Source organism: Canis aureus, chromosome 12 (genome assembly GCF_053574225.1).
Source record: "Canis aureus isolate CA01 chromosome 12, VMU_Caureus_v.1.0, whole genome shotgun sequence".
In the NCBI taxonomy this organism is placed as follows: domain Eukaryota; kingdom Metazoa; phylum Chordata; class Mammalia; order Carnivora; family Canidae; genus Canis; species Canis aureus.
The window spans coordinates 986687-1000660 of NC_135622.1; the positions used below are offsets into that span (position 1 = coordinate 986687).

The 13974-nt window shown below is 50.8% G+C and overlaps 1 protein-coding gene and 1 long non-coding RNA gene across 8 annotated transcripts in view; one reads left to right on the forward strand and one right to left on the reverse strand.

The window, feature by feature from the left end:
• The first annotated feature begins 364 nt into the window (after positions 1-364).
• Positions 365-11971, forward strand: LOC144324771 (uncharacterized). 4 transcript variants are annotated; one of them, XR_013390200.1, is made up of 4 exons: positions 365-5365; positions 5724-5873; positions 8397-11169; positions 11591-11971. It is a non-coding gene; the product is annotated as an uncharacterized LOC144324771 (long non-coding RNA). The 4 variants fall into 4 exon arrangements; XR_013390198.1 differs by having other exon boundaries at positions 8397-8519; XR_013390199.1 differs by lacking the exon at positions 8397-11169 and having other exon boundaries at positions 365-4954; positions 5197-5365.
• The window catches only part of KCND3 (potassium voltage-gated channel subfamily D member 3), a 201479-nt gene continuing 188946 nt past the window's right edge, over positions 1442-13974 (reverse strand). Inside the window, exons 4-9 of one of the 4 annotated variants that reach the window (XM_077916085.1) lie at positions 10963-11064; positions 10522-10611; positions 8956-9012; positions 7556-7803; positions 7087-7158; positions 1442-6845 (exon numbers count right to left, since the gene is read on the reverse strand). In XM_077916085.1, the coding sequence (XP_077772211.1) occupies positions 6644-6845; positions 7087-7158; positions 7556-7803; positions 8956-9012; positions 10522-10611; positions 10963-11064 (771 nt within the window). In that variant the 3' untranslated portion in view covers positions 1442-6643. The remainder of the gene's footprint in view (positions 6846-7086; positions 7159-7555; positions 7804-8955; positions 9013-10521; positions 10612-10962; positions 11065-13974) is intronic. The other 3 variants (XM_077916086.1, XM_077916087.1, XM_077916088.1) reach the window with 3 other exon arrangements.

Below are 13974 nucleotides of genomic sequence, written 5' to 3' on the forward strand. Positions count from 1 at the left end.
AAAGATGAGTGGATAAAGAAGATGTGGTTTATGTATCCAATGGAATATTCCTCAGCCATTAGAAACGACAAGTACCCACCATTTGCTTCAACGTGGGTGGAACTGGAGGGTATTATGCTGAGTGAAATGAGTCAATCGGAGAAGGACACACATTATATGGTCTCATTCATTTGGGGAATATAAAATATAGTGAAAGGGAATAAAAGAGAAAGAAAAAATGAGTGGGAAATATCAGTGAGGGTGACAGATCATGAGAGACTCCTAACTCTGGGAAAGGAACAAGGGGTAGTGGAAAGGGAGGTGGGCGGGGGGGTTGGTGTGACTGGGTGACGGGCACTGAGGGGGGCACTTGTCGGGATGAGCACTGGGTGATATGCTATATTTTTGGAAATTGAACTCCAAAAAAAAAATACGGAAAAAATAAATGGGTTATTACACACACACACACACACACACACACACACACACACACAAGAGAAAAAAAAAACCTGCTGCTGTGGATAATTCTGACTTAGGAAAATTATTTGGGGGTAATTTAGTAACATTTTCTAAAGTAGTTTAAGTATTGCAGCCATACCTTTTAAAAACGAGGGTTTATACTAAACCCTCAAATACTAAAGATAATTGAGCAGGAATTACACTATTTGACATGCATTGCTCAGTGCACACCTGGTTTCCAGTTCCTGGGCTCTCGATTCTGTGAGCTACGGATCCCTAGTGACACCTAGTGGGTGATAAAGATTTGAGCATCTGAATTTCATAGGCCTCTGAGCTAGCCTTGGTGTTCCCCTTCTATTATGGTCTCCATTGATTAGGTTGTGGTTTGGGGAGATTAAAAGGCTTCTCGTTGTTGTTGGGGTTGTGTGTTGTTCACATTATGGTGGAATACGAAAATGCCTGTTACGCTACCTAAATCAGCATTACTAAGGTTAGAGCCAATCGTCAAGACACCTACCTAATCCAGTACCCCCATTCTTAAGGGGAAATACACCAAAGGTGAGAGAAAAATACCTGATGAGAAGTCATGCAAGTAAGCAACGGAACCTAAATGTGAGCCTCCATCATCTAATTCCAGAGCTCCCAGCTGTACTCCACACAGCCGTTTTTTCTTTTTAGTTTAAGACCCCGGTTGAGATAAAGGAATTCTCAGCAGAACCTGGACTGATAACGTAACTGTAGCTCTCCTTTCAGCAACACAGGGCTGAGGCTCAAAACAGGGCTGTTGACAAAAGCAAGCCAGTACTTGCCAACTGAGATCCCTGACTAAAGCACACAAGCCGGTGAGAACAGTGCTCCAGGCTGGGGGAGAGCCATGAGGCCAGCCCAAGGCACCCTGCAGAAGCACTGTGGGTTTTCTTCCATAGGACAGCCTGTCTGTGGACATCTCCCTTATTTTCTAGTGGATAGCAGAAGTGGTAGGAAAATAAACATTCGTGATCACTTGTGGGTTTGTGGCACGTAGTCTGTTTAATCCAGATCGGATACATCAGGTACAGCAGTGGCACACGACTCGGTACTGTAAATGATAATACGTTTTAACATATGCACTACAGTTTTCAAAAGAAGACGACAGGAAACTCGAGTTTTTTTTTTTTTTTTCCATAGAAAGTTTTCACATGTTTATATTCCTGCAGTATTTTTTTTTTTTACAGTATTTCTTCTTTGCCATTGAGATGTTGGTAAGCAAAGCCCACTTATTATATGAAAATAGAAAAGAACACACTTGATGTTTTTCACGATAACATTAACGGAGGGGGGTGACCTCTAAGGAAAACATTACATTGGAATGTCTGGTTATCAAAAATATACCATCCCTCCCACCTCCCAGGTTTGTAAAATAGTCTATTGGTCCAAGGAGCCCCCCAGGACTTGGGTCAGTGTCATACACTGGTTCAGAGTGACATCATCCAGTGTAGTTAAATAACCTGCTAAGATAAATGTCATTCCCACACTTGATGAGAAAAACATAGAACATTCTGAATAGAAAACAAGACTCAAAAAGAACCCCTTTAAAACTCTTTCTTTTCCTGATAGCCACTTTCTTTTCATGATGCTATTTGGGCTCCAAGGGTCATGGGTCATAAAAATGCTTTTCCTTCATCCAGTCACTTTAAAGCTTTGCAAATGATGAGATTTCATAAGGAAATCAGGGAGAATGAAAGTCTTTCAGGTTCCCATTTGTCATGGTTACCATGCCAACTAGTTTAGAAGGGAAACTAACATTGTCTTAGATTAACAGCATTGGGATCTTTCTGCCTTGTAGTTACCTGATGATTGTAGAGAGGGAGCCTGGACCGCCAGACTTCATCAATAACCTCAGAATCTAACTTTAGCTCAAGTTCAACCACTACCTCTGCAAAGTTAAGAAAATGACGAAAAACTCTAGGCACGTGTTTCAGTGTACACCTTTCCTACTATATTCTGATAAGTGACATGATCCTGAACTGCAGAAATTGTAACTTGCAAGCTCCTCAGCACATCCACAGAGTGACTTGTTAATCGGAGATCGGCATTAACCGTCCACTTTAATTTCCATTCAAATTCTTTGTTTCTCTTAGTTTCACTTTTCTACTTGCTGACCTGAAACTCCTGTGTGATTGTGGGTTAATGTGTTCAAGTGTCATTGAGAATATCCAGTCTTTCAAACTGGCTTCTGTGCAGGTTGTCCTGAACTCGACACATGAAGAGAATAGGGGATGAAGGCAAAATAGTACAGAGGCTGCTTCTGGAGGTCCTGGTTCATGGTGGTTCTGAATGGAATGCTTCCTCCCCCTAATCACCACCCTGGAAATCCAAGTATTAAAAATAGAGGCCAGCCCCAGAGTAGTGCAACGTGACTCGGAGGAGAAACATCTCAGGACAAGGTGTGTAAACCCTGGATTGCAATAATGCTTCTGCTGCTAACTTGCCATGTGAGCTTGGATAAGTCACTGAGCTTCTTGCCACCTGTTTTCCCTGTGAATTAAGGACTTAATCACTTGACCCCCTACCATTCTAGGTTGTAGCAAGGATCAAAGGGATCCTAGAAGTATGCTTGGAAGTGTTTTAGCTCTCTCTTCATGAGGAAGAGGTACCATTTGGCTGAATGAAAACTGTTCACTGGTTCACCTTTTTTTTGGACAGACTTGATAGTCCACAGCTAGTTCTACCCAGGGAATGATGGTTTCAAAAGGATGGTTTGTGTTACCACAGTCAAATGGTTCCCCGGGGCTGTGTCCAAGTCCTATTGACATTTACCTAAGACTATGTCTCCAGTTACAGCCCGTATTCTTTGATGGGTCTTCTCTGAGGCATCATTGCACTGAGAGGCAGCCAGTGCAGTGGAAAAAGCATTAGACTAACAGTCCCTAGCTAGGTCCCAGCGAGGACATTAACGACTGCATGACCTTGAGCAACTCACTTGATTTCCCTGGGCCTCAACTTTCTACACTGTAAAGTCAATTAGATATTCCCTGATCCCTTCTAGTTCTGATATATACTCTTCATAGTATATTTTCTAAGTTTCCATTCATTTGAATGTAGCCTATAATGATTATTTTTTAAATGCTCTCTAGTGCTGAGTGGTATCAAATGGGATAAATGTTTTTGGGAATCTTCTGTTATGCTCAAGTGGTTCAGAAACTATGAAAGCTCAAGAGTCATTGCCCCAGAAAGCCATTACCTCTAGAAGACTCTGACATCCTGGTTCTTCCTGGTCACTGGCCAACAGGTTAGATTTGTTAAGCTGATTCAGCACACTTAGGCCTTTTTGTTGACTTACAAAAGTTCCGTACTCTGTTGCGTAGATGAACCATTTTCCGGGGTTGACATCTCTTGGACCAGAGGTGGGCTGGGCCGCTTATCCTTGGCTAAGGCTACATTGGGGGGATGGAGGTGAAGGGGATAGCCTAAAGTCTTAGGAACTGGCTTAATGTGGGATTTAGAAATGAAATTCAAGAAATACAAAGCGGGTCATTAGAGCCAAAAAATGAGAAATTTGGGACATGATTTTAAAAATCTGTTCATTAATTTTTGTGGAAAGCATAAATACGTTCCCTTGGTGCACAATTGGACGGATCCTGGGTTGGATGCTGTCATTATTCTAACCCTGTGATGGTCTGTCTTCAAACACCCGCAGTTTGTATGTATATGTGACCACGTTCCTATTTCCCTCTTTACCCCTCACCTTCCTCAGTTTTTATGATGCAAACTTAGGTACTTTGAGACTCCTAACTTCATTCCATTACCATTCTTTCAAAGGAAATGTTCTGTTTCTAGTCCTTTGCCTCATGTCTGTAGGGGCCCCACCCAGTCTTTTGCCTTCCCTAAGGGGGCATGTGTACGAAGTGAAGGATTTAAGTACCTGTTCTCGGGTATGTTTTTAGATTGTTGTTTGGTGTGTGTGTGTGTGTGTGTGTGTGTGTGTGTGTGTGTGAGAGGGTGTGTGGGTATGAGTGTATGTGTGTGTGGTGTCTGTGTAGGGTGTGAGTGAGTGTGAGGGTGTGTGTGTGGTGTGTGAGGGTGTGGGTGTGTGGGGTGTGAGTGGGTATGAGGGTGTAGTGTGTGGGTAGGTGTGAGTGGGTGTGGGTGTGTGAGGGTATGTGTGGTGTGTGTGTGGTGAGTGTGTAGGGTGTGAGTGTGTGTGTGTGGTGTGTGTGTGAGGGTGTGTGTGGTGTGTGAGTGGGTGTGAGGGTGTGTGTGGTTGTGTACACATATATTCCTCTGCTCACGGACCAGACCACCCATCCTCATGTTGGGGGAGTCCCTGAGGCCAGACCCAGAGGAAGGAGGCAGTGAGTGCTCAGCGAGGACAGCGCGAGATAGAGGCAAAGGCGCCGAGTCGTCTGCCCACCTGCCCACCTGCCCACCTGCCCACCTGCCCACCTGCACGCCTTCTGGTTAGATGCCCGCGGGACCACTGACCTTCCCTGTCCACAGGTCGACACGGCCGGGCTCACAGGGAAGCCCACCGAAGGTATTCGCAGGCTCCTGACTAGGGAGACGCGTCCAGGCAGTCGTGTGGGTGGCGGTTGGCGCCTGCGGTGAGACTGCCGGCCTCCGGGTAAGGGGCTTGCGTGCCCCGGAGCCCAAGCTGGGCGGACAGCCACGGAGCGTGGGAAGGGCTCCTCACTAGCCTCAGGCCTCCGAGCTTCTCCAGAAGGAACATTCCACTCCCTCCCTTGCATGGAGGTGATCAGGCTTCATTCTCCACTCCAGGAACCTTCAGGGCACTGGGCCTGAAGACTCTTCAGACCTCAAACACTTTTCAGATCAGGTAAGAATCATCTAGAATGGCTTACTTGCTTTCACGCTGTGGAGCGTCCTTCACGAAGCACACAAGCCGAATCTTCTGCAGCCTCTGGATGGGCGTTACCTCTGTCGCAAGGTGAGCCAGAAGCTTACCCTTTCTGCAGGAAGCTGCTTATGGGGCCTCTTGGCAGAGTTCTGGGTGGGTTTTGTGGTGAGTCCCGAAAGAAGGGTACATAGCAAGGTGCTCCAGGGCCAACTGCAGCCATGAGCCCGGTCCTTCCGCTCTCTCCTCACTGGCACACACAGACCCAACCGTGCCTCCTAGGGATTGGCCCCTCTCCCGTGTCAAGATCCCAGTGTGAAAAATCTAGTCCTTCCCTTTCCCCCCCAGAAACGGAAACTGCAAACACCACTGGTTCCAACCACAAGGGAAGCGCTCTGCTCGGCATAGTGGACTTCCCTCATCCCTAAACTTTATTCTTTCCTCTCCACAGCTGTGTTCACACAGATATAACTCCCAGGCACGAGCCTGCAGGTGCCTGGAACTGGAGGAGGCTCTACTAACTTGTCTCAGGATCACTGGGGTCCATGTGAAGACGGATGGCAGGACACAGAGAAAAACAGCCAGGGGGCGAAGCAGAGAGGTACAGAGACAAAGGACAGATGGAGGGAAGTGTTGCCATGTGGTCAGATGGCAGCTCTGTGCAGGTCAGCTGGGCAGTGGGGGCCCAGGCTCACGTGACCTCACCCACCTGGGGGATGGAGAGAGAACTCAGCAATAACTGACTTCTTAGCTTAAAAGCTTCTTCTATAAAAGGAGAAAAAAAAAACCTTCACAAAATGCATTGTTTTGGTTCAAAGGTATTGGGTCCATGGAGAAAAATATTTCACAAAAATCCGTTGGTGTTTTGTTTTCCACCTTTTCCCATGAATAAATATTATCCATTAAGAGCCTTGAAAAAGGTGCTTAAATACACAGTGTTATATTTTCTTCCTGTTTTGCATGTGACAACTCGGCCCCTGTGCTGCCCTTGATCTTGTATTTTCCTCACCAGGGTCTCCAAAAACAGCTGTTCTTGGGTCTGAGGCAACCCCCCCTTCCAGGCCCTGCCCTGGCACGCTGCCTCCATATCACCCACTGCCACCCCGTCCCTTACTACCCTCCCTTCCTCTGGCCCCAGCGAGGTGCAGGATCACAGGGCCCGGCCGTTGTCCATGTCCCCGCCAGCAGCGGTGAACCTCAGGTGCCCCTTTGCCACCTCCTTTTTCCTTCCAGGCACAAGCTGTCAGTGCTAGGGGTGTGACAGGGCAGGCAGAGAGAGTGGGGAAGGTGGGGGAGTGGTGCCGGTGGCTGCCCACCTGCAGGCCAGCCCCCTTCACCCTCACTCCCTGCACTGGCCCTCTGTCCAATGGTTTACAAGGCAGAGACCTTGACAACATTGCTGGCTATGGAAGGAATGTTCGTGTTGGGGCCGGGGCTGGCGGGGGCTGGCCGACTTTCCCCCTCTGGGGTTAGAGCTGGGGGGGTGGGGATGCTGATGATGGCTGTAGTGATCTGGGATGTTTTGCAGTTTGGTCTCAGTCCGTCGTCTGCTTTCAAATTAAGGCTGGAGCGACTGGGATAAAAAAAGAGTGAGTTGGTGACGGTTCTTCCTGCCATTGTCCCAGCGCACCCTCGACCTCCGCAGGTCTAGCTCATGGCAACCAGGGCGAGCTCCTGCGGCCCTCTGTCTCTGCTTTTGCTAGTCATCCCGGAGCTCTCCCTTCTAATTAGTAATTCTAACAATTGCAAAGGCAAGTTACACGGAGCTTTGGAATTCAGAGTATCCGTTTTTACCTTGCTCATAGACTGTTTACCTATCATTTGTGGCATTTGACTTTTGTTTTCCCTGAATTCCTTGCGACTCATTGGAGGTCGTGGGAAGTGGCCTAAGTATAAGTGGAGAAAGGAGGAAAAAGGTCAGTCTGTGGTCCAAGATCAGCCTGGGATAAGTCATGTCTAATACAACTGTGAAAACTGTTTCCCTGAGAAAACATCCATTCTATGCACCGGGACAGGTTTTCTTTGTTTCATTTTTTTTCTTTTTTTTCCAGTTACTGTTTCTGGTCTCTAACCCTACCTTGGGCCTAAACCCGCTTCAGCATCCTCCCAAGCATAAGAAGGGCCTCTGGGTTAACTTGCAAGGATGGGAAGGAAGGTGGAGGAGGCTCATGCCTCACATGAGTGGGGAGGGAGGGCTAGCAGTTCTCCCAAGGCTGAGGCTGTTCCCTTCTGGGACTGGCACGACTCAAGCCTTGGGGAACGATGGGGATAGAAGCCACCCACCTGGTCGTGAGGGAGGGCTGCTCACTGCCCTGGATGTGGATGGTGCTGAGCTCTTGCATGCTGCGCAGGCGAGTGGCTGGCAGGTTGGAGTTGGGCAGGTGTGTGGTCTTCTTGCTACGACGGGAGCAGCAGGTGGTCGTGAGGCCCGGGTGACTGGACAGCGAAGGACTTCTTGTGGATGGGTAGTTCTGCATCGAGCTCTCCATGCAGTTCTGCTCAAACATCTGCTCATCTATGAACTCGTGGTTCTGTGGGAAGCAGAAGGAGAAGGGGTAGGAAAAGGGTATGGCAAGGAGGGGGATGAGCCCCCGTGCTCTGTGTGGCTGCCTGTCTGTCTGGGCCTTGGGAGGAGGACACCCAGCTGCCTGGAGCACAGATAAGCATACGGGAGGGGCGATGTCCCACGGGCATCAAATGCGGAAAGAAAAAGATTCCTATCGGCAGCCCTGGCCATCGGGTTGAATGGTGGGGACTGTAGCCATTAAATCCTGATGGGATATACGCTCCTGCTGTGGCTTTGAGCTGATACAGAGGGCCTGGAGGCATTTAAGGGCTGCTTCCTCAGAACTAGAAGCCCACTCGACTGACTTTGCACAGGATCTCCCGGAGGTGGGAGGTGGCAGCGTAAGGAGGGGCTGACTTGGGGGCGAGGGTACTCTATGTCTTCAGTGCTACGTTGGACTTAAGGGGTGAGATCCTTATGAATCTTGGGGAAGTGTGAAATATAAGCTTTGAAAGGCACTGGATTATTCACAGAAGTGAAAGAGCCCTGCTCTTGAAGGCTGGGGTCAGACTGTAGGGTTATGATCATTGAGGTTTGTTTTCTCCCACCTGACCACAGGATATGGATCCTTAATATATCCAGAGGCACAGGAGTCCCCGAGTCAGATGTACACATAGGAAGGAATGCGGAGGTCTCCTGGTACTGAACCCAGAATAATGGAAAGATGGCTGTTTGGTCAAGGTGACTAAAAACCTATGGCATTAATGGTCTGGCTGAGGCCACCAGTGTGAAAAGAAAGTCCAGAGAGAAGTAGCATGAAAATAGAGGGGGGAGGGAGAGAGAGAGAGAGAGAGAGAGAGAGAGACCGACCAGCCCTGGCAGCCAGTACCAGGCGTCCCCGCGGGGCTGAGGAAGTGGCACATGGACACTCACGGGGCACCAAGGTGGGCACCTTGTTCCGCCGCCCTCTCCAAGCCCTTGGGAGAAGCAGTTGGGTAGTTTAGCACAGAGCCCCCAAAGCCTGAGCTGCTACTGGGTGCAGCAGGAGAGGTAGGAAAAGCCCCAGAAGAACTGACAGCACATGCAGAGAACCAGACCCGGGGGTGAAAAGAGGAGAATCCACAGACTCAGGAGAATCAGAGAGGAAAACATCAATTGAATTTTTAAAAAGTTATACCTTGATGGTGGAGGTTCGTACAGATAACAGGGGATCATCCACAAGATAGGACAACCCCTACAGGACAACATGCCAACAGAAGATAAAAACACCATTGATTGTACATTCCAGCATTCCCAAGCTCCATTCTGACATTCAGTCCCCCCAGCCCAGCATTCCACCTAGAGTCCCACATTCTACCCCTTGCTCTCCGCATTCTCCCTCCTTTGTCCCGACATTCCACCCCTTGCTCCAACAGGACCCTGTTGAGACCCCACATTCACTCCTTCCATCCCAACATTCTCCTTCTCTGCCATCAACCCTTCCCTGAAACCCGGCATTCCATCTCTTGAATCCCAGCTCCCTGGCCCCACGGTCCAACATTCACTCCCTCAGTTCAGCATTCCTCCCTGTCAGTGCCAGCATTCCATCCCTCCATCCCCAACATCTCAGCTCTTCAAGGCCAATGTTCCAGACCTTCAAATCCACACATTTTTACCCAGATCCTTTCAGTTGACACATTGCACCCAGCACATGCAAGTTGGGAAGGGCAGTTGGGTCCAGGCCTATCCCGTTGGCAAGCTCTGGGTCTTGGAGAGAAGTTCTAGATGCACATGTACAGTTCTTGACAGTGAGACAGATTTGACAAATCTTGGCAACGAGGGTTTTGAGTACCTTCCCATTTTGGAAGCCCTCTTTGGGTCCAACCGCCATATAGTGTCCACATTTGGCTCATATAAAGAATCATCTGCCATCTATCCCCCCTGTCCCAAAATATGGGACATTCAGTAGAATGGGTGCTGAGCCTTGACTGTGGGCTCTTTGGGGAGGGCAGGCCTAGAAAGGAACAAGGAACTGCACTTTGTCTCTCTTGGGTTGTCCACCTGATGTCTCTCTCCTCTTCCCTACTATCTCTCAAGCTTTTTTGCCAAGGGTCCAGAGTTGGCCCCACTGCCCTTCCTTTCTGTCTCTTTGTGGGGGCACAGGCAACATGCCACATTCCAGCTACAGCATCCTAAACCATGGCTCGATCTTAATAATATATCTTGCAGAATCTGGGCTCCCTTGGGCCCTAGGGTGAGTGAGAGAGACTGGAGTTGATCAGATCCCTGGTTATAGAAATACAGGCACCCCCTCCTTCACTCACTGCCTTCTGTCTAAGGAGTGATGTAGGGAGCAAAAGGGACCCACAAGTTGCCTTGGCCTAGCCCCAGAGAGAGGACCAGAAGCTCTGCGGCAATCTAGGATAAGTCCAGCCCAAGTTTTGAGGAGTAAGGCTCAACTGGACTGAAGAACTGAGAGGCAGAGCCCTCAGCTTGCAGTAGTGACTACGAAATGGGCTCGAGGGCCTGTGGAGGGGGCACCATCTCCTGTGTTGGCCTCCTCCCCGGGTGACTGTGACCTCATCTGTGGGGCCTTCCTCCCGAGACCTCCTTCCTACTTTTTGTATTGGAGATGGAGACAATGACTTCTGCAGCCTGGGCCCAGGGTGAGGATGTGAGTGCAGAGTCCTCACTCTGTGGGCTCTGGCCCTCAGAGAGGAGGCGGGGGTTAGGGGTGAGAAGGGGTGCAGTGGTTGGGACTCACAGTGGTTTTCTCCAGGCAGTGTAGCAGATGGTGGTGCTGGCTCTCAATGAGCGAAGTGGTCTTGCCCATGTGCTCCTCCTCTGGGGTGCCCTAGTAGGAAAGGAAGAGGCTGGGGATAGTGCTGGTGGCTCTTCCTGTCTTCCCCCATGTCCTTCACTTCTCCACAGGAGGCAGGAGAGCACCAGAGGACTCATGGTGAGCCCAGTTTTAGGGTCACTGGAGAGCACACCAGCTTTTGGGCTGGGAGCCCTGGGTCTTCAGTGGGGTCAGGTGTGATGGTGACAATCCAATGGGAGGGTCGTGGAGGGCTGCCCCCCAGAGAAGGTCTGGACACGTGTCTTTCTTTGGGTTCACACTGGGCATCTGAGGTGGTGGTGCCCCCAGAAAGAGGAGAGCAGCCTATCCCCCTCCATTCCCACTGCCAGGCCCTCAGGTGCCTACCATCAGCTCCAGTGCCTCCGTGAGGAGTCCGTTGCGCTTGCTGTGCAGATAGGCATTGGAGCTGCCTGTCTTGGCCACGCGGATCCTGGCAAGGCGGGCCTTCTGTGATCGGCAGAGAAAAGAGCATGAGCGAGGCTGAGGGACCAGACGCAAGTCTGGCAAAGCCAGTGGTGACAGCAGGCAGTCCCGGAGCAGCAACATTCCCAGGTGATGCCTGTGAAGGGGACAAGGAGGCTCCTTCCCAGCCCCACGGGCCTCTGTTTACGGACCCTGGGACTGGGTCTGGGCCTCTGTGGACCCACCTGGTGCAGCCTGGCCCTGCTCAGAGTTCCCAGGGGTTTCCACTCATGTCTCCAGCCTCGGTGCCATCCCAGCAGCAGAAATACCACGCATTAAAGCCCTCTTTCCTCCCAAAGCTTCATGACCTTTACCTATTCACTATTGCACTAGGGAATTTCTTGTCTCTAACCAAACCGCCAGCTCTAGAAAGGAAAATGTGTTCACAGCTCTCCCGACACTCCCCAGGGCCCAGTGCAGTCCTGTATCCAGCAGGCGCCCATACATCAGTTAATTAGAAAAGCAAGGATGTGCATCTGTGCCCTTCAATATTCTTAAATTCTTTTTTTAGAAAGAAGATTTATTTGACAGAGAGAGAGAGAGAGAGCGCGTAAGACAGCAAGCACAAGCATGGGGAGCTGCAGAGGGAGATGCAGACTCCCCACTGAGCAGGGAGCCCGATGTGGAACTTGAACCCAGGACCCGGGATCACGACATGAGTTGAAGGCAGATGCCCAACCCCTGAGCCCCCCAAGCATCCCACACTTCTTAAATTCTTCCCTTCTTTCCATTTTTCCCTTGATACTTATCACTAAGGGAGTAAATGGTTTCAGGCACCTTGCCACTGTGCCCTAGCACATAAACTCCTTGATGGGGGGAGTTTCAGCTTTGTTCATGGAAGTATCCCCAATGCCTTGTAATTTTTAAATCAATAAATGTATTTACAACTGCATGTCTGCTTTGGGGAGTGGATTCCAGCACGGATGGACCAATGCATGTATGTGCTCATCACGCGTGTCTATGGAATGAGAGCAGGTACACGCATGTGTGACACGGTGGGGGTGGGGAGGTGTGTGTGTTGTGGGGGGAGTGTGGGACGCATTCTCATATACCCCTCCAGCTTTCACAAGGACGACTGAGAGCCCTCCCGGCTCCAGCCTGGGAAGCCCTGAGCTGACGCCCTGCAAGGCCACACGGTAGCTCGGGGCCGGGGCAGTGTCTTGCTTGCAGAGGCAGGGGAGGCCGCACACAGTGTGCTGGCCGCTCTCCTCCGCCTAACAGCCAGGGTGGGTGTCACGGTGACGGCAGCACAACCACCGAGGGAGGTCCAGGAGGGAAGGGTCTGTGCAGGAGACGGGGATGGATGGGCAGAGGGTTTCTGCTGGTTAAAAGAAAAATGCTGCCAGAATCTGGAGTCCTGCAGACCCAGAGGCAGCCTGAGGTCCTCGCCGCTGGGAGCAGAAGAGCCCACCCATCCTGGGGCACAGAGTCCCTCCTGCTGTGTCCGTGAAGGTCCCCGTGACTTCGGCACGGACCATGAGCAGGACGAGAGTCCTTGGCAAAGTGTGGCGGTTCCCATCCCTTGCCTGCTTGTCCCCGGCATGGAAAGGGCCCTTCCAAGCAGCCTGCTGGGCTGGTTTGGGTGCTGAAAGGGGGCCGGGGAGTCAGATCCAGGCACGGAGGGTCCCCGCCGGGACAGCGCCACTGCCTTTCCTGGCCTCCGAATACCCGCAGGAGGCCGGGGCGTGGGGTCGGCAGCTCCGTCTGCCTGTAGACCCGAGGACGAGCCTTCTCTGGCTGGTGAGAACGGAGCGAGCATCCAGCAGGGAAAGACCGTGGACCAGCCCTGTCGGTCCTCCCCTCCCTCTGCCTGGAACCTCCATCTGGCCCGGGACAGCGACCCCCTCCGCCCGCCACACGTCTGCCTTCAGGCTCATGGCTCCTCATTCAGGGACAGGACTGTTACTGCCTCGGCTGAGGACCGGCGTTGAGAGCCACGTATGGAAATCCAATTGTTCAAGCTCATTACAGCCTTATATAATTTGATTGCGCCACTTAGAGCCAGACCTCTCTCATATCTGGGGTCTGTCTTCATTGCTTTCTGGAGATGAAAGATTCTTCTGTTCTCCTTTGTGGCACTTATTTTAATCTTATCTCACCCTGGGCTCTATTACAGCAACAGAGTGTCACATCAAATGCACAACGCTGTTTAATCATTGCCCACACAGGGTAGAGAGCTTTGCTATTGTTTTTACAGGACCATACCCAGCACATGAAGTTTGCTGAGGATTTCTTGTTTGGCTTTGAGCTCCTGAGAGCCAGAGTCTGGCTGACATGTCTTTTTATCTTCGGAGTCTGACACACAGCTGTGCACGGAGCAGGTGCTATGACAGGCTGGTGAGGAGCCAGGAAGGAGGATGAGCCTTCACTGCTGGTCAGAAATCCATTAATATGGCCCTGGTCGTGGGCTCATCCCCGTGTGGGCTGCTCGGCTTCTCCCTCTCCCACTGGCCATAAGCATGATGTGAGAGGTTAAAAGAGAATGTGGCCACCACCTAGGTGCTTCTCAAGACAAGAAAATGGAAGATACGAGAGGAAGTAGCTTCTCCAGGGCAAGGCAGTGGCCTGGACGGGCTTCTGCTCAGCTCTCCCTATCTTCAGGCCAAATGCTGCCTCCTTAAGGCCCTCTCCCCCTTCCCTTAATGTCAGCGCCTGTCAGGCAAGTTTCTAAACTGGATGAGCGAGGCCCAGGCAGTTGCAACTTTAGCCAGGATGGCGATTCCAGGGTTGGAGGAGAAGTCTGGAAGGAGGATGCTGCTGCTCTGGCTACAGTTCCCGGCAGTCTGGGCTGTGAGCTTTAGCCTCCCCTGTCCTGGGAGACGCAGAAGAAGGAAAAAGAGGGAGATGTGGAAAAGCCACAGGAGAACATGGACGATTGCACTCTTGGGCGTTTGT